Below are 20,589 nucleotides of genomic sequence, written 5' to 3'. Positions count from 1 at the left end.
ACTTTTAAAAAATCTGGACTAAGAAGTTAATAAAACTCTGCAAAAGCCAACATGTCAAGAGAAGAGCAAACTAGATAAGGAAGTTTAAGTCTTATGTTCTTTTAAGGAAATATATTAAATTATACAGAACTTGTAATTTGCATCATAGCAGTGTAATTTAACTTTTCATTCATTCATTCATTAATTTATACATATAGAACTTTTGTTTCATGTGTCTATACAACCTGTTGTATAATGTTGATCGAATTGAATCTTAAATGTCCAGAAAGAAACGCTGAAACCTGTTTTGATTCATTACTCAGACAGAAGGTGAAGCTAAAGACTCGGAGTCAGTGGTCCCCCGTTGCAAACTGCACTTAACACATCAAGTATTCGGACAGTAATGAGGCCCAGTCTTTGTTGGAGAGTCGCATGTGTTGGCCCGGCAGATTTTTACTGTGCTGGGATTTGTCAAGATTTGACAGAACGTTTGAGATGCTTATCTGCATTTTTGTGCTCATGAGATATCAAAAGAATGAAATGTATGAGGATCGTGGGAGAGTCGAGAGAAAAATCACAGTCAGAACCGAAGCCGTGTTTGGTATTTCAAGGCTGTTATTCTCAAACATTTACACGTCACGCTCTCTTTAAATGACACAAATTGAGACACATTTGATTCGATTCTGCTTTCAGATGTTTACAGTTACAGTAAATGTATGAAACCAATTACCAGAATAGTCGCACATTCTGATCTTTTTAAGTAATCCCATTTTTGCTCGAGAGTCTCTTGAACTTACTCACTTTTGACAGCGTGTAATTGTGAGATTACTTCATTTCTTGTCGTCTCTAATTGACTGTAGTTGTGGAAGAACGAGCTCTGATTGCTGCTAACATGGAGAATTGGGAGAAGTTACTTTAAAAGTGTATTTGGATATAGTTATTAATTACATGTTCATTCGAGTATCATAGTATGGAAGCAACGTTACTTGATTATGTTCAGGAGTGATGTTGCGTGAGACTCGTTGTGGTTACAGACGAGTTCATCATCCTTTATTTCAAATCATAATCCTGCGAGTAATCCCCTTTAATTTTTACTGAGTGTATCTGTAATCTATTTACATCTTTTTTTCTGCAACTTTACTGAAAAACAGTTAAAAGGAACAGAACTGAAGACCTTTTTTTGTATTCTGATTACGTAATCCCATTACTTGTGTTCTGTTACTCCCCAAGCCTGCTGCCAACCAGAGTCATTTTTGAGTAGAAGTAAATATATTTTGCTTCAATATTACTTCAGTTTAACTTAATCAAAAGTGAAGGTAAAGCATTTTCAATAGCATTTTGGAATAAATGTTATTTTTATCCAGTTGCTACTAAAATACATTTTGGCTTCAAAGTAACGAGTAACTGAAGTTGCCAGGTTGAGTAAAATTACAGTGTTTGCTTCCAAAATGCAGTAGATCTGAAGTATAAAGTACTAGAAAATAGAAACACTCAAATACTAGTACCTTAAATGTGTACTTAGTTACATTCCATAACAGGTTTTTCACATAAAATTAGGAGTAAACTGCAGCAACATTTACTTAATGTATCTGCAGCATTTTAAGCTTAAAAGACTCTAATCTAATTTATTCATACATTAAAAATGAAAACGTCTCTTTTGGGATCACACCACTCCATTAAGCACAAATCCACCACCTCCTCCTCCACCTCCTCCACCTCCAGGAAGTTAATAAATATCCGAGCTACATATTTTACACATGTTGATTGCACTCTGGGGGCAGATCACTTCGCCTGTGTGGACTTTAAATACGGTCCACGCACCGACATCAATCAGCATCCTCCCTCCAAACTCTGTGGCACATCGGCACATCCACAAGTTAAAGCGGAGGTGTGTGTGTGTGTGTGTGTGTGTGTGTGTGTGTGTGTGTGTGTGCGTGTGTGTGTGTGTGTGCGTGTTAGTGTGTACAGGATATATCGGTCTGTCCATGTGTGACCTAATCACTTGTGGTTAGGCAGAGCTGACATATGGAACGTGTAACACAGATTCGAGCAGCGGGTGAGCCACAGTTTCCACGTAAAAAAAAAAAAAAAAAAAAAAAAAAAAAAAAAGAGGGAAGCCCTCCGTGAGAAGCCAACTGGATGCTTCCTTCTCTCTTTCATTTCAACCGTTACTGTACTTGCATATACTTGCAACAAAGCCAGAAACAATCCTGTAAATCCAAGATATCCAACCGAACATCTCCTTGACACATTAACAAGCCGCAGTGGCGGCGGCGGCCGTGCATCCCGGTGCCTGTTGCGAAGGTTGTTCGGGCTTGCGGGGTGGGTGGTAAAAAGGTGTCTTGTAATGTTGATAGCCATGAAACTGTTATGTCACCGGCTTCATGTGCAGCACTTTACAATTATAATGTTCTTTCAAGCTGTGCGGATGTCTGCATGAAAAGGGGGGCTGCTCTCTTAACGACGGCGAGATAAAACATGAGGGCGATGGAAATGTGGACATTTGTTATGTACATCAGTGATATTTATGTGCTCTGCTGCTCCGACTGACTTATATTAGATGCTGAAAGCTCATTTGTTGAGCTACGACTGCGTGTTAAAGTGTGGTTTGTCTCTGGCATTAGCTAAGGTCACTCCGTCTATTGTCCCCTCCTTCGACTATATAGTTCGCAAGCGTACACTAAATTATATCCGATGACAAAAAAATGGTCTCAGATGTGGCTCCCATCTGTTTGTGTGTGTTCTTGATGAGAAAAAGTTCATGGACAACTGATCTGTATCAGCGTTTCCTTATGTACCGCAAAGCACACTGGGAATACAGTAATATAGTCCCATAAAGGGCTACAAGTGATTTCACTGGTGTGTATTTTGGGCAGTTTCCTCTCCAAGGATTTATTAGCGCAAAGTGCCCTTTGCATGCAGCGTACACGATTAATCCCCTGTTGTATTCTAAAAGCGAGTGATAGGCAGAGTTTCCAGTCCTTCGGGGGGGGACAAAGTACATTTGTCTTTCTGTTTCGGCCGATGACATCACTAGAAAAACAGCGGCAACTGAGATAAGAGATTGAATAAACAGCGATTACAAGGCGACAGGGTGGTTTGTAACTGAGACGTCTGCTGCTTTCACTTAGCAACTCAGTGTTTCTGCGCCGCACGGCAATTTTTCAACACGTGTATGTTTTTTAGATAAGACGGGGTGTGCACGGCAGTCTTTATCAAGAGTCCTTGACAAGGAGAAAGATGATTAACATATTTTATCAACACTTCTACGAGGGGCAAGCGTGAAGTCAGCACACAAGACAGAAAACGAATCTGAGCGCCTTGAATACTTAAAAAAAAGATGCTGGAATCACAAAATGCCAGTGGAGAAGGAAGAAATCAGATCCTATGAAAAGTAGCAGTAAATTAAATAAACTTTGAATGCTTTTGGTGAACAGTAAGTTCTATTAAAAGGTAATTTAGCATACTTTTACTTGAGTAAAGTTTTGAATGCAGGACTTTTACTTGTAGTGAAGTATTTTCACAGTGCACGACTGATCATTTTGCAGGTCTTGGTGTGTATTACTGCGTATGTGGAAAAAAAGTTGCATCAAGTCCTTTGTGGCCCCAGAGGAAGCGGCATGTAATCTGGTAAATTATCTCTGGTGATGTGGCTGAGATGCATGGTGGGTAATGTAGGCCGTATGCAATGTGGACAGACACTGGAGGCAGTTTCATCAGATTACATGCAGCTTCCTCTGGGGCCACAAAAGACTTTACGCTGCTTTTTTCACATTTGTAGTAGCACTCCTGTGCAGACCTGTGAACACAATGTAAAAGAATTGGTGGAGTTACCCTTTAAAAGCTGTTAAACTAGCTGTTGAAAGCTCAAAATGTTGTGGAGTAGAAGTATAAAGTGACAAAAACTGCACTCAGGTGTCGTTCTTGAGTAAACGTACAACATGTAAAACTAACAAGAGCATGTTGTTGGTTGTCACTTGGTCCAAAAATGTCCAAAGTTTTCCATAAAAAGCATAATTCATAGTGAATAATAGTGTGTTTGCTTCTTGAAACGTGGCCCTAAATCATATCCAAATCCCCCCCAGCTCCGAAAAACCACACTAATAATGAATTCTGATGCATATCCTTGTGAGATTTTATTGAGTGTTGTTTGGTCTGGATCTAATTGCATCCCCTCGCATGTGTCCCGTTACTTATCCGCTCCCACCCTTCAGCAGCTACCGAAGAAAAAAAAAAAAAAGAAATGACACACAGTCCGCTGCTGAGAAGCGCCCCGCCCTACCACACTTACATCATGGCCCACAACCCAAGTGTGCATGTGGAATTAGTGATCCTAGAGAGTATGTGTTTGTGTGTGTGGGGGGATTTCTGTATAAACTCTGAGGGACTGTAATTGCCTCTGGAAGCAGGGGGAATTCCTTTAAATATATAAGAAAAGAAAAAAAAATGGGGAGGGTAGGTGGTGGTGGTGGTTTTGGGAAGGGGAGGAGGGTTGGTAGTAGAGGAACCCCTTAATTAAAGGATTGTTCCATGCCAGTGGGCCATCTGTGTGGAAATGCCTGGCAGCTGCGCACACAGAAGTCATAACATACCTTCCCCCGGGGATGTAGGCACTTTGGCTCGGTGATGTATGCATGTGCCAGACGAGCTGACCCCGACTACACACTGCAACTTGTACCTTGACATCATTTGAGTACTTTGTATCCCACCTGGGGTTACCGGGGAAGAAATACGAGCTAGATGTAGTTGTGGAAATATAAACATCACATACTCTATTCCGTCTAATTGTTTTTTCGCTGATTGCTGTCGTCTTTCAACGTAAATTTAAATTGTATGCGCCTTTGCTTCCATGTGCAAAGATACAATCATCACCTTTTGATGTCTAGTTTAGTGTTAGTGAAACATTCTTATTACCTGCTCGTCACATCACGTGAGATCATTTTCCAAGGTTGATGTCAATATTTGGCTGCGCGTCAGTCTTTTCCCCCCCCCCATTATTTCCCACAGGAATTAATAGGCCATATGGTACACCCTCAACTACTGCGGAAACTTTTTGAAATGCACCAATTGTTAAACTCAAGGCCCAGCTGTAACTCAGGTTTCCAAACCATAGGGGAATTAGTTGGCAACAAGGGAACCCCCCCCCAAAAAAAGTAACCACAGGTATTTCAGACTACAAACCCCAGAGAGTTAAAGTAATGCTTTTTATGATGTGTTAAATTTTCCATGACATTAAAACTTTAGTCCAGCTCAGAAATGCAGGGAAAATAACAGTGTTTATGATGTGTCAGTGCTTGGGGAAGTGGGTCCAATGGGTAATGACAGTGGGGGTGTAGAGTTTCTTTCGCACCTTTGTTATTGAACATTTGACATTTTACTGACATTTTAGGTTAAAGTGTCACTCCAAAACTCACTTAAATGTTAAGCAAAGAAATAATAAAAACAATTGTCTCTACTCAGACTGCTTGAAGATCATGTTTGCTTTGTTTTTATGTGTTACAGGTTGAAGCTGTTAATTGATCAGGAGAAAGCCTACCAAGAAAGGAAGGACGAAGAGAACAACAAAAAGGTCACAAGCCTGAAGGAGGAGCTGACAAAACTCAAGTCATTTGCGTTGATGGTTGTGGATGAACAGCAGCGTCTCACTGAGCAGCTGAAACAACAAACAGCCAAGGTCCAAGAACTGAGTGCCAGTGCCTCACAAGCCCAGGAGGAGCTGAGCTCAGCTAATGCTCGTCTGCAGGAAGAGGAGCAAAAGGTCTTTCGCTTGGAGGCTGAGCTGCGTGACCAGAGCGGTCGATACCATCAGGAACAAGAAGGCATGACGGCCAAACTGACCAGTGAGGATGCCCAAAACAGGCAGCTGCGCCAGAAACTCTCAGCTCTCAGCAGGCAGCTTGATGAGCTGGAGGAGACCAACAAAACCCTGCGCAGAGCTGAAGAGGAACTGCAGGAGCTGAGGGACAAAATCAGTCGTGGCGAGTGTGGAAACTCTAGCCTCATGTCTGAGCTTGAAGAGTTACGGAAGAGGGTACTTGAAATGGAGGGAAAGGATGAGGAGCTGATCAGAATGGAGGACCACTGCAGGGACCTCAACAAGAAACTGGAGAAAGAGGCGCACCAGAGCCGGAGCCTGAAGGCCGAAGTCGATAAACTGAACCACAGGATTATGGACTTGGAGAAATTAGAGGATGCGTTCAGCAAGAGCAAACAAGAATGCAGTTCCCTCAAAAGTAACCTGGAGAAGGAGAGGACAGTGTCAAAGGTGCTGACCAGTGAGCTGGAAGGCTTGAAAGCCAGGGTCAGAGAACTGGAGGCTGCTGAAAGCCAACTGGGAAAGACGGAGCTGACACTGAAGGAAGATCTAACCAAGTTAAAGACTCTCACAGTCATGCTGGTGGATGAGAGGAAGGCGATGGCGGAGAAGCTGAAGCAAATGGAGAACAAAGTTCACAACAGCACTGGCAAACTTCAGGCAGAACAGGATAAAGTTACATCAGTCACAGAGAAGCTGATTGACGAGAGCAAGAAGGCACTGAGGTCCAAAGCTGAGCTGGAGGAGAAAATGTGCAGCGCCACGAAGGAGAGGGATGACCTGAAGGCCAAGCTGAAGAATGAGGAGGAAAAGAGCAATGATTTGGAGTCAAAGATCAATATGATGAAGAAAAGGTTGCAGTCCCTAGAGAACATAGAAAGGGAACACCTGAGAAGCAAAGCCAAAGAGGAGCACATCAAGACACCCATTGCTAACCGCTTCCAACAAGAAGACAACAAAGTGAAGGACTTGACGCAGGAGGTTGAACGCCTCAGACGCAAGTTAAAGGACATGAAGGTGGTGGAGGGCGACCTCTTGAAGACAGAGGAGTTTGAATCACTGGAGAAAAGATTCACCAACGAACAAGAGAAAGCTAAAGTCTTGATGGAGGAGCTGGAAATATCCAGAAATGAACTTTCCAAGTACCAGCTGGCTGAAAAGAAAGAGTGCAACCAAGAGCATGTTCTTTATAAACGCTTGAAGGACGAGGAGGCAAAGTCTAGTCACTTGACCAGAGAGGTAGCAGCCCTGAAAGAGAAGATCCACGAGTACATGGGAACTGAGGAGTCCATTTGTCGTATGAAGACCGACCACTCTACACTGCAGAGAAAACTGACCCAACAGGAAGTCAGGAACAAAGAACTGGCCAGAGAAATGGAAACACTCACAAGAGAGCTTGAGAGATACAGACGCTTTAGCAAAAGTCTTCGCCCAGGCATGAATGGAAGACGCTTTTCCGACCTTCATGTTGCCACCAAGGAAGTTCAGACGGAGCCTCTTGACCTCATGTCTCCCAACTGTAAGACAATGGCACCACTGGAACGTGCCGTTGTGAACGGGAAGCTGTACGACGAGAGCGAACCTGAGGATAACGCAAATTACAGCAACGAGCTCCAGCTCAGCAAATGCAGCCCCTCGCTCATCAACAACGTCAACAATCTGAACAACAACATGAGAAGAGCGCGAGTCCCGTTCCTGAAGAACAAAGACAACGCCCATCAGGTGAACGGGAAAGTGCAGCCGCGGCAGAACGGGAACCACGTTCAGCCTGGAGATGTTGTGTTGACCCACAGTCCTGGGCAGCCTCTGCACATTAAAGTGACTCCTGACCACGGACATAACACAGCGACGCTAGAGATCACCAGCCCGACCACAGAAAACACCCAGTCATTCACCAGCACTGCCGTCATACCCACAAGCGGAGGTCCGCCCAAACAGAGAATTACCATCATCCAGAATGCTTCCATATCCCCGACTGCAAAGTCCATTTCCCCAACAATGAAATCCAAAGGTTCCCCAATATCAGATGAACCTTGCTCACCAGATAGGGCCCTATCACCGTTCACCATGTCCACATACTCCAGAGCAATGACTCCAGACTCATGTGGCTCCGTGACCCCGGACAGAGCCATGTCACCTATACAGATCGTGTCCGTCACAACAGGCACCCCTGAACGCTCCCTCGCCACGGAGCCAGTCGAGGTCGTCGGAGGGCACGCCGTCTTCCGAGTGACCCCGGAGAGGCAAACCAACTGGCAGGTCCAGAGGTCCAACAGCTCTGGGCCCAACGTCATCACCACAGAGGACAACAAAATCCACATCCACTTAGGGAGCCCCTTCATTCAGAGCATCAGCACCCCGACGCAAACGCTGAGTCCGTGCCACACGCCTGGACTCCAGGAGCAAAGGACTCAGGTGCTTGCAAATTGCAGCACTCCTACTATCAAGGGCAACAGCAAAATCACAAGTAGCATCATGATTAAGCCCACCTCCACCCCAATCCAAAGGCCATCACAAATTACAGTAAGTAATGCCTATGACTGACCCCATAACCGCCAAAACTCCTCCATCCCATCCTGAATCCTGCCCATGAGATCCACCACAGCCATAGACCCCCTAGACTCCCCCAGATCTATACCCTGATTCATTTACATGTGTTTTTACTTGATTTATGAGTTTAAACCAGGGTTTGAATGTTTTCCTTTTTTTTTTTTTTTTTGGTTTGCTTGGTTCTGTGTGAAACAATTGTTTGCCTGCATGAGAAAACAATACCATTTTGAAAGCACTAGATTTTGATTTCATTTGACATAACACCGGGTTCTAACTTATGTGCACTTACTGTATTGTACTCAGTGGCTAATTTGCCATGTAGTCAAGACTATTCACACTGATGTATCATGCCAGTTTTTATACTTCATATTACACATTACTGCATTATGATTAAGTTGTTTGGTTTTTCTGAGAATTAAAGTGTGCAAAAAGATGTGTTATGTTTTATAGTTTGTCATCCATGCTTGCCAATTTTCATTTATCCACTAAATCCAGCATGTTTTTGAATCTGTAAAAAAATTAAAAAGTAATCTGAGGAAAATGCGATTAGGTTGAGATCACTTGTTTGATTTGATTTTTTGGTGCATGCACAGTGACTGTTTAACTCAGTGTGTTATTCAAACGATCGTCATTCAATATCTTAGATTTGACGCCTGTCAAGACTTTGTCAGACCTAATTAAACGATACCGAAGTGGACGAGTTGTCTGAAAAACCTTTGTGCTCACACGGATCACAAGACAGAAAAGAACCCTCGGGGATTCTCACATGTGTTTGCTTGCTCCGGTTTAAATCATAGGCTGATGTCATAGTTTCTCCTTACATCCAGAGCACAGCAGTGACTGAAAATGAAAACCAGCATGATGTGAACTCTCTTAAATGATGCAACGGAAACTCTGCTTGAAACCTCAGTGCGGTGTTTCATACTGCAGAGCTGCTGCTGCTGGAGGAGAATCCATGTAAAAACAAGTACAAGATGCAGAGTTAGAGTTTATTGTCTCCAGCAGATAAAGAGATTTAAAAACTTGTAAACATCTTAGAGGTTGAATGCAACAGAACTGGAAGGGTTTCTTTTAACAGATCAGTTTTCAAGGTTTCCAGCTCAATTTTTGGGGGGGAAGTTAATAAAATCACAGAAAGTTAAAGATAAATTTGTGTTTTTTTGGTTTTAAATATCAAATTAAAGTCAACACGGTGGATTTATTAGGGCCAAACTTCAAGTTTGTCTTCACTGACCGACAACTTCAATCCCCACTGGGTGCTGAGATATCGATTTTCAGAAACAATTCAATACAGTTTTTGATTTATACTTTTTCTCCAGCACTGACATTGTTAGACAGTAACATCTGGACGTGTAAGAATCAACAGATGATTGGTATTTGAAGGTTGTCAGGGCATAAAACCAATCTTTCAGGACAACAAACAATAAAAGAGAGAACATAAGTTTGTTACAAAGTTTGTCTCTCAAATCTGGTGGAAATCAAGAGGAGAAACTGAGAGCACTGCCACTGAATATTCCACCCCCCTGGGAAACCGGATACAACATCTGGATCTCAGAAGCACAAATATATATTTTTGATAACATAAACTCAGCAGCTTTTGAGCAGAAAGTCTCATTTAAATTTATATTCATCGGGTAGTAACCCAAAACGTCTGTTTTATTTTTCTTTCTCCCATGAGATGAATCATCAGCACAACCTACGAATGTTCCTCCGTGTATATGCATTCCTCTACATGCGGTCCGACGGGCCCACAGTGGAAACATGACCACATACTGTGCAACGCGTCTGATCCGTTTAAATTAATTCTGCACCGAAGGTCAGAACGAGATGATGATGATGGGCGGATGGAGACTGAAAGACAGGAGTGGAGGAGAGAGGATACAGACGATTATCTGTCGCGGTGCATTTGAATAAACGTCACGTCAATGTGAAGCTAATGTCAAAACGAAAAGTAGAATTTAAGTTTTTTCTTGCAGTAGTTTTTGGTTTATCTGAATCAAATCAAAGTTGTAATGCATCCTGTGTATACATGAAACATACACAAGCAGCCATACATTTCAAACAGGACTTCATTCTGCTTTATCTTCATATTTCAGATAGATTAGCTGGTTGTTTTTTTAAACATGGCTGCCGTGCACAGATACGCCCTGCTGTGGATACGTAGGGATTAAGTGTGTTTGTTTACGGACGCTGGCAGGTTTAAGTCTCGTTGATGCGGTTTATCAACAAAAGCTGGTGTTCGGTGCTTCATACTCGTCCAGAACGCTCATGTAGCTCAACATCAAGCCGACGCAGTGAATAAGCAAACGACTGTGAATCTAAACTTGTCACAAAGAATCACATGTGAGGATAACACACACAGCAGTCCAGGTTAGAAAACACAAACCTGAGACGCTTCCTGGTGACCGCCAACCGTCTAAGACGTCTGTTCTTCGAGCTACAATGTGTTTACAACATCAACACAAACTCGTTCAGTCATTGTTATGGTCTGCATGAGGACATAATGTGAAATGTCATAAATATTTGCATCCCTGCAGAAGACATAAGTGACACAATATGAAGTACAAGTTGCCGTTTCCCCTCAAAAGGTGGAGCAGCAGTCCATTTATCAGGAGGCGTGTGGTTTGATCCAGAGCCCCACTCATATATATTATCAATCAATACTGGCCTATATGCATCCGATACGAAAACATTTCTGGGTGATTATAACGCAGAAAAAGATGGGTCATTTATAATATATGCAATTCCTTTGTAAAGTTAATTACTTCATGGCACTGATGTCATTAAGGATGATAAATGTAACAGCTGAAGTTTAAATTCTGGGATTAGACCGTTTTATATCGATATCAGAAGTTTTTACTCTCTGAGATCGATGAAGGCCCTGAAATGGAGCATCAGTCAGGCTGTAGTTTGGTCCCTGGCCCCTGCAGTGAGGTTATTGTTGGATTTGCTATAGAGGCATTTTGTACATGATATCCTATCATCATCTCGGAGCCTGACGAAGAAACCACATCCCTGAGTTCCCATTTGAGAGCCAGAATTGCAAATTCTGGTGAAACATGGTCTAAATGTGAACGTTTAATCAAACTCTCCAAATGCTCTGCAGCAAAAAATAATAGTAATTAGACGCGGCAACAGTCTCGAAGAGGTACATTTGTGAGGGAGTCGATCAATCCTTCGATGCTCCTCAGTCTTATTGAGATGGAGCAAGACAACTGTTGCAGCAAAAGCCAACCAAAAACACACACACACACACACACACACAGACTGGTGTGACAGCGAGGAGATGATCAAATCGAGCATTAAATTGAATGAGTGTGAAGGAGCGCAGCTGGGGGAACCGGATCCGGAGCAGTCTGGGCGCGATGAAAATGATGCAGCGGCTGAACAAGATGCTATTCATTAAGACGACTACTCCAGAAAGCATCCAGCAGCTGCCGTCGCTGTCTGCGACCTCAATTACCCCCTGACTCACATTAGACTTCAGTTGATTCATAAAAGCGGGTTCAGTCGAAGAGGACGGATCTGTGACACGCTGGTGGACGAGGGTGCTTCATTGTGGGCTGTAATCACCCTAAACTCGAACTGATGCTCCTGATTAACAGCAGTGTTTCCTTTTTTTGGGGGGGTTGGCGCGATGTAATCGAACCAATCGGCGGCCAGAACGACGAGCCGTGTGTCGCTCTGCAGGCGAGAGGAGTGGATTTCCTCCCCTTCGCGGGGGAATTCTCTCACCTTGACCTCCGGGCTCAATAAAAAACAAACCGGGGGCAGGACGATAAAGACTTGGTCTCTGAACAAAAGGCTGTAGACGCTGTGAGAGTCGCCTCACTCACACACCAAAACAAACCGAGTGTTTGGTTGCCGTGGAGACAGCCGGTATTGCGGGAGCGCCCGGGCAGAGGAAGTACTTAGCTGAACTCCTGCTGCACCGCTGATATACGAGAGAACAAAGCCACACATTAAGGTCTCTTTTCCATGTAGAATCAACAAGCGCTCCCATGACGTGGAGCCCGTGCAGATTTTCTGGCCCATTACCTCCGTCGAGGCTCTACTTATTCTGAAACTCATACCCCCCGGATGAATATGTAGGGATGTAGTTCACTGCAGGTTTTTTTTTTTTTTTGTTAATTCTCAAAACCTCAAGCCACACAAGAGCGTCTCGTAAGTCGTTCAGTGTGCTGCTCGGGAATAAAGCGAGTGGGAGTGATGAAACTCATGGAAACGCTGGAAAGTTTCAGTTTCACTCAGCTGCCGACACATTTTGTCAGAGAGGCGACTTCAGTTTCTGACTCTTATTAACCCCCCAAATCTGACAGAAGCGCCCGGTCGCTAATTGCTTTTTTTTTTTTTTTTTTTTTTTTTTTCTCTGTGTGTGTTTGAGGCTCGTTCGGCTAAATGCAAATTACCTTCCGCTGATAAAAAAGGAGGATATGATTGAAAATGAACCTCCAGTGTGCCGGTTACACTCCTGGATAACTTTGAAGATGATAATTACTGTCTGACTGCCACAGAGACGAGCTGTGAGCTAGAAAAAGGGAGGAGGGAGACTCTCAGACATCCGACTGTTCGCACGTCTGGCGGTCTTTATGATTCACATGAATAATTTGTAGGGCTTATTTGAAAATGCAAACAGAAAAATAACAAAATATGAAAGAAAAAGGCTGCATCAGACGGCTGGTTGTGGGAAGGATCTTATCAGATACCGTTTCTGCTGCGCCTGCAGTGATGCACCTCGGTCTGCTGGCACGTCGCAGCACATGTAAACACACTGATTGAGAAGTGATTGCACAGTAAGCGGAGCAGTGAGTCGCTTAGGATTCGGAGAAATGGGCTGATTCCCATGAAACTTCCCCTTTTTTTGTGTGTGTGTGTTGTTTGCAGACTGTCTCTAAGCAACAAACTCACACTGTTATTAATAATGGGATGAAAACTGGGACAAACATCAGGGGCAACAATAAAGGAAAGTTTTTCCAGCTCTGAGACTGCAATTACTAATATTTAAATAAGAACATTTCGAGGGCTGCGACGCACTGAAGCTCAGTTTGTCAAGAAAACGTCGGAACACAGCTCTTCTTGATTAATGGACTAATTGTTGCAGCTTAACCTTTGTATAAAACTCTGTATATTATATGATTATCAGACAGGTAAGAGCATCCAACGTGGTGGAAAGGATGTTATGTGTTTCACCAGTTTCCTTTAAAGAAGACTTTTGTTTTTATCTAGAAGAGTTCTTTCAGGGACAAAGTGCAGTAAAAGTTTGGTACTGAGGTCATCTGCTGTTCATAAAACATGATTTGATATCATCTAGTGGTCGATGTCGGTACTGCAGCCAAACTTAACAAGCTCCTGCACACAACTCAGAAGTCAGAATCATCCTCATGATCTGACCCTTGTCTCTGTTTTCCTTCAGATACCTCTCGAAGGATTTCGACGACCGGGACCGACCAGAATCCCCAAACCGAAGGGCTTCTGCTCCCAGAAGGGGACGAACGGCACGTCGGTGGCGTCGGCGGCGAACGCGGGGCTGCAGAGCAAGACGCCTGGGAAAGATCAGGCCACGCACAACAACAACAACAACAACCCACATCTGATGAACCGCAGACTGTGACACTCGTCAAAACATCCTTTAGATATTAAACAGAAGGTCTAAATATGAAGTTAAAATCATCCGTGAGAGAAAAACAACAGTGAAATTCTTCACACTTTATTCTTTTTTTTTGATATTTTATGAAAATAACTGCACCGCTGTTACCTAACTCTCGTCTTTGGTGCTCTAAAAAGACAAAATGCAACAGATGTGTGTGTCGATATCATGTTTAATGTGTCCACACAGTGTTAGAAACTAGTTCCACTTCATACGTTCTGTCACAGAGTCGTGCGACGATGTCACCGCGATAACAACGAAGAGTCACACTAGAACATCAAGTTACATGTATTGATCGTGAGCAACTTCATGTCTAGCGATGGAACAGCTGGATGTCTTTTTTAAATTAAGTGGCAATAATGTACATAAGTGTATAAGTGATGTGTTGTAACGCAGCTCCTTCATAGTGATGATCATTTGTGTTATTTTTGGTTATCAATAAAGACTTTTTTTTATACCTGGAACCAGAGAAATGTCTCAGATCTGATTATAATCCAGAGTGACGCCTTGATTCTGTTTATAATAAAAACACCTTAATACAGTTTGTGACTCAACGATCGATAAAATTAAAGTGGTGCAACGAGAAAAACAAACAAAAACATCCTATAATATGAAGGCGACATGATAGATGATGCTAGGATTGTCTAGCTACTGGTCCTAGGTCAGTTGTGTCCAAACCTTCTCTTGTCACTGATGTTCTGTCAGAGCGGCGTCTATCGCTGAACGCAGCACCAAGAGGAAGTGCTCCCTTTCCTCGCCGCTGTTCGTGGCACAAACCCAGGACCGGCAGGGACCCTCCAGGACGAAGGCGTGACTCACATCTACAGGCAGAGAAACATCAACATCAACATTCCCTTTATTGATCGCACGCTGAAGATTGAGCGCCGATGAAACTCACAGCGCGAGTGTGTGATCTCTCTGACGGCCAGGCTGCAGAGAGCCACCGATGCCAGGAAGGTGTGTGTGCTCCGGTGGGCCGGCGTGAAAAGCGTGTGGTGCACATTTCGCCTCGTCAACACCAAAGCGTCATTAAACAGGAACAGGCCCACATCAGACACCTGCTCAAAGATCCTGATGAGCCACATTAATCCCTCGATTAGACACAGAAGCGTTTATTAAACATCTGCTGAGAGGAGGAACATCAGTCACCTGAGGGAGTCTGGGATCTGTTCGTCGGGGCTCCGGAACAAAGCAGCATCCTGAGTTACGATCAGCTGCCTGTTTCCTTCACTGAGGCTCTACACACACACACACACACACGCCGTAATCACATTAAAATACTCTCAAAGAGTGTGAGACACTGAAGTAAGAAGGGAGGAGTGTTTGTACCGGGCAGCCTCGGATCATCTGCTGCGTCTCCTCCATCTGTCGGTCTCTCTCCGCGTTCCCCTTCGACTGAAAGACAAGAGAACATCACAACAGATTCCACGTGGAAGTGAACATAATGTGCCGTCTCGACGCTCCTGAGCACCTTCTGTATGAACCCTCTGAATCGTAGCAGGGTGCCGAGGGCGGAGGAGAGGTGCGTGTGGTCTGGGTGGCCGGGGTGTGTGTGCACCGTCAGCGCCTGAAGCAGAGTCACGTACTCCTGCATCCTCCAGACCGGACACAGCAGCAGCTCCTGCAGGCTTCACCGGCAAACACACATCAAAAACACGTCTACAGTCTGATTAATTAAAGATTAAATGATCCAAGTGTGTGTTTGTGCTGTTACTTCAGCATGTGTGTCGCTAGTGTTCTGTCCGATCTGTTCAGGAAAGCCCGAAACGGAGGTTTTGTCTCCCTGCACTGACACACACAACATCATCTGATTACATATCGGACACCAGAGAGCAATCGAGCAGCCGAGTCTTGCTGCTGGAGTTTATCACCTTGTCGATGGTGCGGACGGCGGTGGCGTAGCTGTTGAGGTAGTTGGTGTAGACTCGGAGTTTGGAGCACAGTTTCAGGAACACGTCTCCGACACACTGCTCAGCGCCCCACTGCTGCAGCCTGGCTCGTAAATCAGCCTGAAACACCCTGCGGCAAACAAAACACACGGCAATCTGTCACGCCACGCAACAAAGGCGGTATCATCTGAATTTGAGAGAGTGTTTGTGCACCTGTTGAGCTCCAGGATCTGTGCGACCGGGCTGAGGACAGTGTGGATGTCGGCGAAGCTCAGGATGGCTCTGTTGGAGTTCAGGGCGGCTGTGAGAGGTTCATGGTACACCTTCAGGACGACAGGTAGAGGATTTAAATGTGTAGAAAGTCTCGCTGGAAGTGCCTGAACGTTAGCCGTACCTTCATCACGGCGCCCAGTCTGCTCAGATAAACACCCTCGCTGTGGTGCAGCTCTCTGGCGACGGCGCCTCTCCAGTCGAACACCGTCTAAAGACAGAAAGACAGACGTGAGTTTAACAGATGAGGTGTTCTTCTTCGACCGTCGCTGACACGGACAAAGCGCACACACCTGTGGCAGCTCAGGTATCCGGGCCCGGTCGAGGCCTTTCTCTGATCTGTGCGATGATAAAGAGAAATCATCGCCGCTCTCCTCTTTCTCCTTCTGCTCACGCCATCTTGTCAGGAAGCTGGCGAGAAACTCCAGAGGTCTGGTCTGAGGATGAAAGAGAACAGAATTAAGTTCGGATCCTCTCAGTTTTCTGATTTATTTGTGTTTTTTACGCTCACGGTGAATCTCACCTCCTGCTGTCTGCTGAGAGCAGCGAGTCCCTCCGTCAGAGCCTCGCTCAGATCTGTGGACACAAAAAGCTCCTCCAGGCAGATTGCCTCACACAGTAAACGTCCTGTAAAAACACACAAACAGATTCCTCTCACCGGTTATTAGAACACAAAGTATGCAGGCGTTTGTTTAAACCTGCCGCTGGTGAAGCCGCGTCACCCACCCAGAGCTCGGCCTCTGGCCTGGAGGCTGACCCGCTGTAGCTGCGGCGCCAGGCGGGCCCTCAGCTCCACCAGAACCTCCTCCATCCACTGGGCCTGTGAGCACCAGGCCTGCAGGACGCCCTCGCACACGTACTGCAGCGGCGGGGACGCTGGCTGCTGGTCCGAGAGTCCGGCGCCCACGCTGCTGTCGGACCACTCACTCAGGACTGAGACGCAGACAAAGACGTATTTATTTACGGCTTTAACGATTAAAGACTACCAGATCAAATCGTTGCAGCTCAAGATAAATTATTTCAAGAGAGCCAAGACTCACACCAGCTGCTGCTGGCGTCTATATTCTGTGGAGGTGTTAGTGGTATTAGTGGTGCGGCAGGATATTCCTAAGCTGGGAAACATTAATAGCTGAACTTTCTCAGCTGAGTCAGTCTTGTGCAACGCTGACTCACTGTTTTGGAAACTTCCGGTGGCAAGACCCATGGGCGCCCGAACCTCCAGACCGGTCAGAGTAGAGAGGGTCTGGATCAGAGCCACGCCTGATGCTTGAGAACGAGACGGACAGGATCAGAAACAGCAACACTTACACCAGAGTTTGTGTGTCCGAAAACATCTGTGTCTACTGACCGGATGCAGCCAGCGGGGAGAAGATGTCGATGCCTCCTCCCTCGTCGGTCGGTGCCACCCAGCCACACAGCTTCTCCCAGAAGTCTCTACAGTCGGGGGTCCGGAGAGTCTTTTCTGACAAGCTGCTTCCTGTTGAAGGTGAAACAAAGATGATTAATCCATAATAAAGCCCTGACTCGCTGATCTGGAGCATGCTGATTCGTTCATAATGTAAAATGAACGTATGATTTATGATAGTGGGTCTTGGACCAGCTCTCAGCTAAGGGACGATGAAAGCCGTGAACTCTAGAAAAGGTGCTGTCATGATACAAAAAGCTGTGAAACGGGTTGAGCAGATGTGCTTCAGAGTGTCCTGAGAGATAGAAACGACTCCACTTGGACTGGAGCTGGAGCTGGCAACGTTTTCCAGGATTATTAATCCTCACCGCGAAGCAGATGGATTTCCTCCGTTCCTCCTGGAGCGAGCAGGCCCAGCCTCCGTGCTCTCTGCCCGGAAACGGCCCTCTCCGCCTGGGCTAACAGAGCCGAGAGAGTCCCTCTGTGGTCGTACAGAACCAGAATCACTCCGGCCTTCACACCGCTCAGCAGCAGCTACGTGGAGCAGACAGGGAGAAATATTAGACGTTCGTGTTCCCAACGTGCCTGACAGGCGCTTTAGTTTTCCTTTACCTCATAGGCGGGGATCCTGTCGGAGACCAGCAGTAAGAGGGCCGGAGGGGGCAGGTGGACGTGAGGGGCCGAGTGTGGCGGTGCAGGTCTATAGGTGAAGGAGGACAGAGCTCCACTGGCTCGGGTCGGTCCGTCACTGAGAGAGAGGATGGAGGTTCTGGGTTCACATCACAGCAGGAACTTTAGGGCAAAGATATCAGTGGGTATATACAGACGACAACCTGCTAGTGGAAGGCTGGACTCTCTCCTGTTCTCTGTCCAGGTTGGGAGACAAGTCAGTCCAGGAGACAGAAGGCCACGACCTGAGTGTGAGTCCAGAACCGGGCCTCCCTCCTCTGTCTCCCCCTGGCTTTGAGTAGCTACCCCAGGCTCTCCTGGTTCTGATCGACAGCCCTGCAGACATCAGATACAATATAAACACCGAGAGCTGCTGTCACTCGTCATCTCTCTCGTTTCCACTCACTCTTCTCCTCCTGCAGTCTGTCTCGGATCATCTGCCGGATCCTCCTCTCCTTCCTCCTCTCCTCCTCTTCCTCCTCCTCCTCTGGGCTCGGCCGGTTCAACGTCCCGTACTGCTCTGCCACCTCCCGCGGAGCGAGCCAGTCCAGCGTGGAGAAGCAGGCGACGTAGTGGTTCTTCCACGCTCCGAACTCTTTCTCTCCCGGAGCGTAGGGAAGGAACCAGCCTCTCCTGATGCAGCGCCCGGCCCAGAGGCAGTCCTGAGCAGAACCAGAGAGGGAAAGTTGACAAATGGCCCGAGAGTAAAACATTGGATTCCTCTCTGTCAGGCTGCTCACCTGCTCGGCGAGGATCCTCCAGTGCCAGCTGACCTGGGCGGCGGCGCAGAGGTCACGAGGGGTCAGAAATGACATCACATACAGGGACAGGAAGCGAGGCAGAACCGCCGTGAAGTCCACTCGGGTCACAGGAACCGTCTCCATCAGCAGATCCCTGCAGTGCCTGCTCAGATCGTCAGAGGGTGAACACTCGATCATCGCGACATAACTAGACTTACCTGATCTCAGATCTTACCTGAGCTGTGAGCCACTGCAGCGAGCGAGCAGAGAGTGCAGCAGGTGTTTCCTCTGCCGGTCCGTCCACAGGTCGAACCAGTGCAGCACCAGCTTCATCCTCTCCTCGAACAACTGCAGCAGACGTTAAACACAAACTCTTCTTCAAAACACAGATGAAAACCACCGGAAGGGTCAGGGCAAGGTTCTTGTTGTTTTTAAATCTATTTGGGTGGATTTTCATACAAGTGTTGGGCTTGAAAACATCAAACCAACTTGCCAAACGTATGCAGGAGGAGAAAACCCATCTTGTATGATGATATATTGATGGTTGTGGGTTCAAATCCCTTTGTTTTAGGTGACAACGTGTGTAAAACAACAGAAGAGCCCTCATTGAGTTTGAAACGTCATTATCGTCATTATATCTTGACGCATGCGCAGTGGGACCGACACTTATGTCTGCACACCTGCTCCAAATCAGCTTAATTGGCCAATTAGCCGAGTGCTATTTCATGTTAGCTTCAGAGAATATGTCGTTTTATTTATTACTGTAATAAATGAACATGTTTTATAATAATCTGGTCCTGAGTCTGGTTAATTATCGAGTCTTTCCCGCCATCTGGTGGCTGCTAGAACACACAGAACTTTATTTAAATGTCAGTAAAAGTTTGATTCATGCTCGTCCAGGAGGGTCCGTGTCGGGGTCTGACCTGCAGGTTCCCGGACTTGTGGTTCAGTGGGGTCCAGGTGCTGAAGAGGGTCTGGGACGGCTGCGGGTCGTAGTCGGTCCCGCCGAGCTGCCACCGCTTCACCGAGTGCGGGGCCGGTCTCAGGCTCGGTTCCATGTCGAAAAAATCCAGAATTTTCTTGTAGTTTAAATCTGTGTGTTGCCTCCTCCGACAGGCCGACAGCTGCCCGCCATTGTTCCCGTCACCTTAGTGACGCGTCAACACCAGGACCCGCACATTCCTGCACAGCGGCGGCTCATCAATAAGTGACGGAACCGGGTCCAGTCCGAGGGCAGGGTGTCGAACCACATGTCCACTGAGCATGACGTCAACCTGAGACACCTCTGCACCTACAGCACCAGGCAAATATGTAGCTCACCTGCAGATTAACGAGGGAAGTTCTGTAGTTAAAGGAGCATTACGTAGTTTTTGGGAGGAAGTTTTCAGATCTCCATTGTTGGTTTGTTTTATTTTTATGCCTAAATATTAAATGAACAAGAAAACTCTCTTTTTTCCCATGACAGGAAACTAGAACTCACTTTCACCCAGTTTGACTGTGTTTACGTGTGGCGGACCCTGCCACCTCCCTAGCTTCAAACAGTGTTCTGTGGACTTTATTCTCCTCTGCAAGCAGCTTGTTTATTCACTTATAGAAGTCCTAAATATGCCTGACTTTGTATTTTT

The 20,589-nt window shown here is 45.8% G+C and overlaps 2 protein-coding genes across 7 annotated transcripts in view; one reads left to right on the top strand and one right to left on the bottom strand.

Annotated features, from left to right (window-relative positions):
- filip1l (filamin A interacting protein 1-like) overlaps positions 1–13,971 on the top strand; it is a 68,970-nt gene extending 54,999 nt beyond the window's left edge. For 2 of the 3 annotated variants that reach the window (XM_037091676.1, XM_037091677.1), the window contains one exon: positions 5,482–9,041. In XM_037091676.1, coding sequence (XP_036947571.1) covers positions 5,482–8,338 — 2,857 coding nt within the window. In that variant the 3' untranslated portion in view covers positions 8,339–9,041. Of the gene's footprint in view, positions 1–5,481; positions 9,042–13,757 lie in introns of those variants that run through there. The other variant, XM_037091678.1, reaches the window with a different exon arrangement.
- The window catches only part of LOC119015575 (epithelial cell-transforming sequence 2 oncogene-like), a 63,737-nt gene extending 43,457 nt beyond the window's left edge, over positions 1–20,280 (bottom strand). The window contains exons 1-21 of one of the 4 annotated variants that reach the window (XM_037091679.1): positions 19,888–20,279; positions 19,200–19,312; positions 18,965–19,127; positions 18,631–18,886; positions 18,389–18,560; positions 18,168–18,303; positions 17,924–18,089; positions 17,499–17,627; positions 17,324–17,416; positions 16,877–17,083; positions 16,674–16,777; positions 16,444–16,587; positions 16,275–16,361; positions 16,094–16,203; positions 15,863–16,010; positions 15,706–15,779; positions 15,463–15,619; positions 15,321–15,386; positions 15,141–15,229; positions 14,890–15,062; positions 14,670–14,812 (exon numbers count right to left, since the gene is read on the bottom strand). In XM_037091679.1, coding sequence (XP_036947574.1) covers positions 14,679–14,812; positions 14,890–15,062; positions 15,141–15,229; positions 15,321–15,386; positions 15,463–15,619; positions 15,706–15,779; positions 15,863–16,010; positions 16,094–16,203; positions 16,275–16,361; positions 16,444–16,587; positions 16,674–16,777; positions 16,877–17,083; positions 17,324–17,416; positions 17,499–17,627; positions 17,924–18,089; positions 18,168–18,303; positions 18,389–18,560; positions 18,631–18,886; positions 18,965–19,127; positions 19,200–19,312; positions 19,888–20,022 — 2,856 coding nt within the window. In that variant the 5' untranslated portion in view covers positions 20,023–20,279 and the 3' untranslated portion in view covers positions 14,670–14,678. Of the gene's footprint in view, positions 1–14,145; positions 14,813–14,889; positions 15,063–15,140; positions 15,230–15,320; positions 15,387–15,462; positions 15,620–15,705; positions 15,780–15,862; positions 16,011–16,093; positions 16,204–16,274; positions 16,362–16,443; positions 16,588–16,673; positions 16,778–16,876; positions 17,084–17,323; positions 17,417–17,498; positions 17,628–17,923; positions 18,090–18,167; positions 18,304–18,388; positions 18,561–18,630; positions 18,887–18,964; positions 19,128–19,199; positions 19,313–19,887 lie in introns of those variants that run through there. The other 3 variants (XR_005073395.1, XR_005073397.1, XR_005073396.1) reach the window with 3 other exon arrangements.
- Between the last annotated feature and the right edge of the window lie 309 nt (positions 20,281–20,589).

Source organism: Acanthopagrus latus, chromosome 24 (assembly GCF_904848185.1).
Source record: "Acanthopagrus latus isolate v.2019 chromosome 24, fAcaLat1.1, whole genome shotgun sequence".
Classification (NCBI taxonomy): Eukaryota; Metazoa; Chordata; class Actinopteri; order Spariformes; family Sparidae; genus Acanthopagrus; species Acanthopagrus latus.
This window is presented reverse-complemented; position numbering and strand designations above follow the sequence as displayed.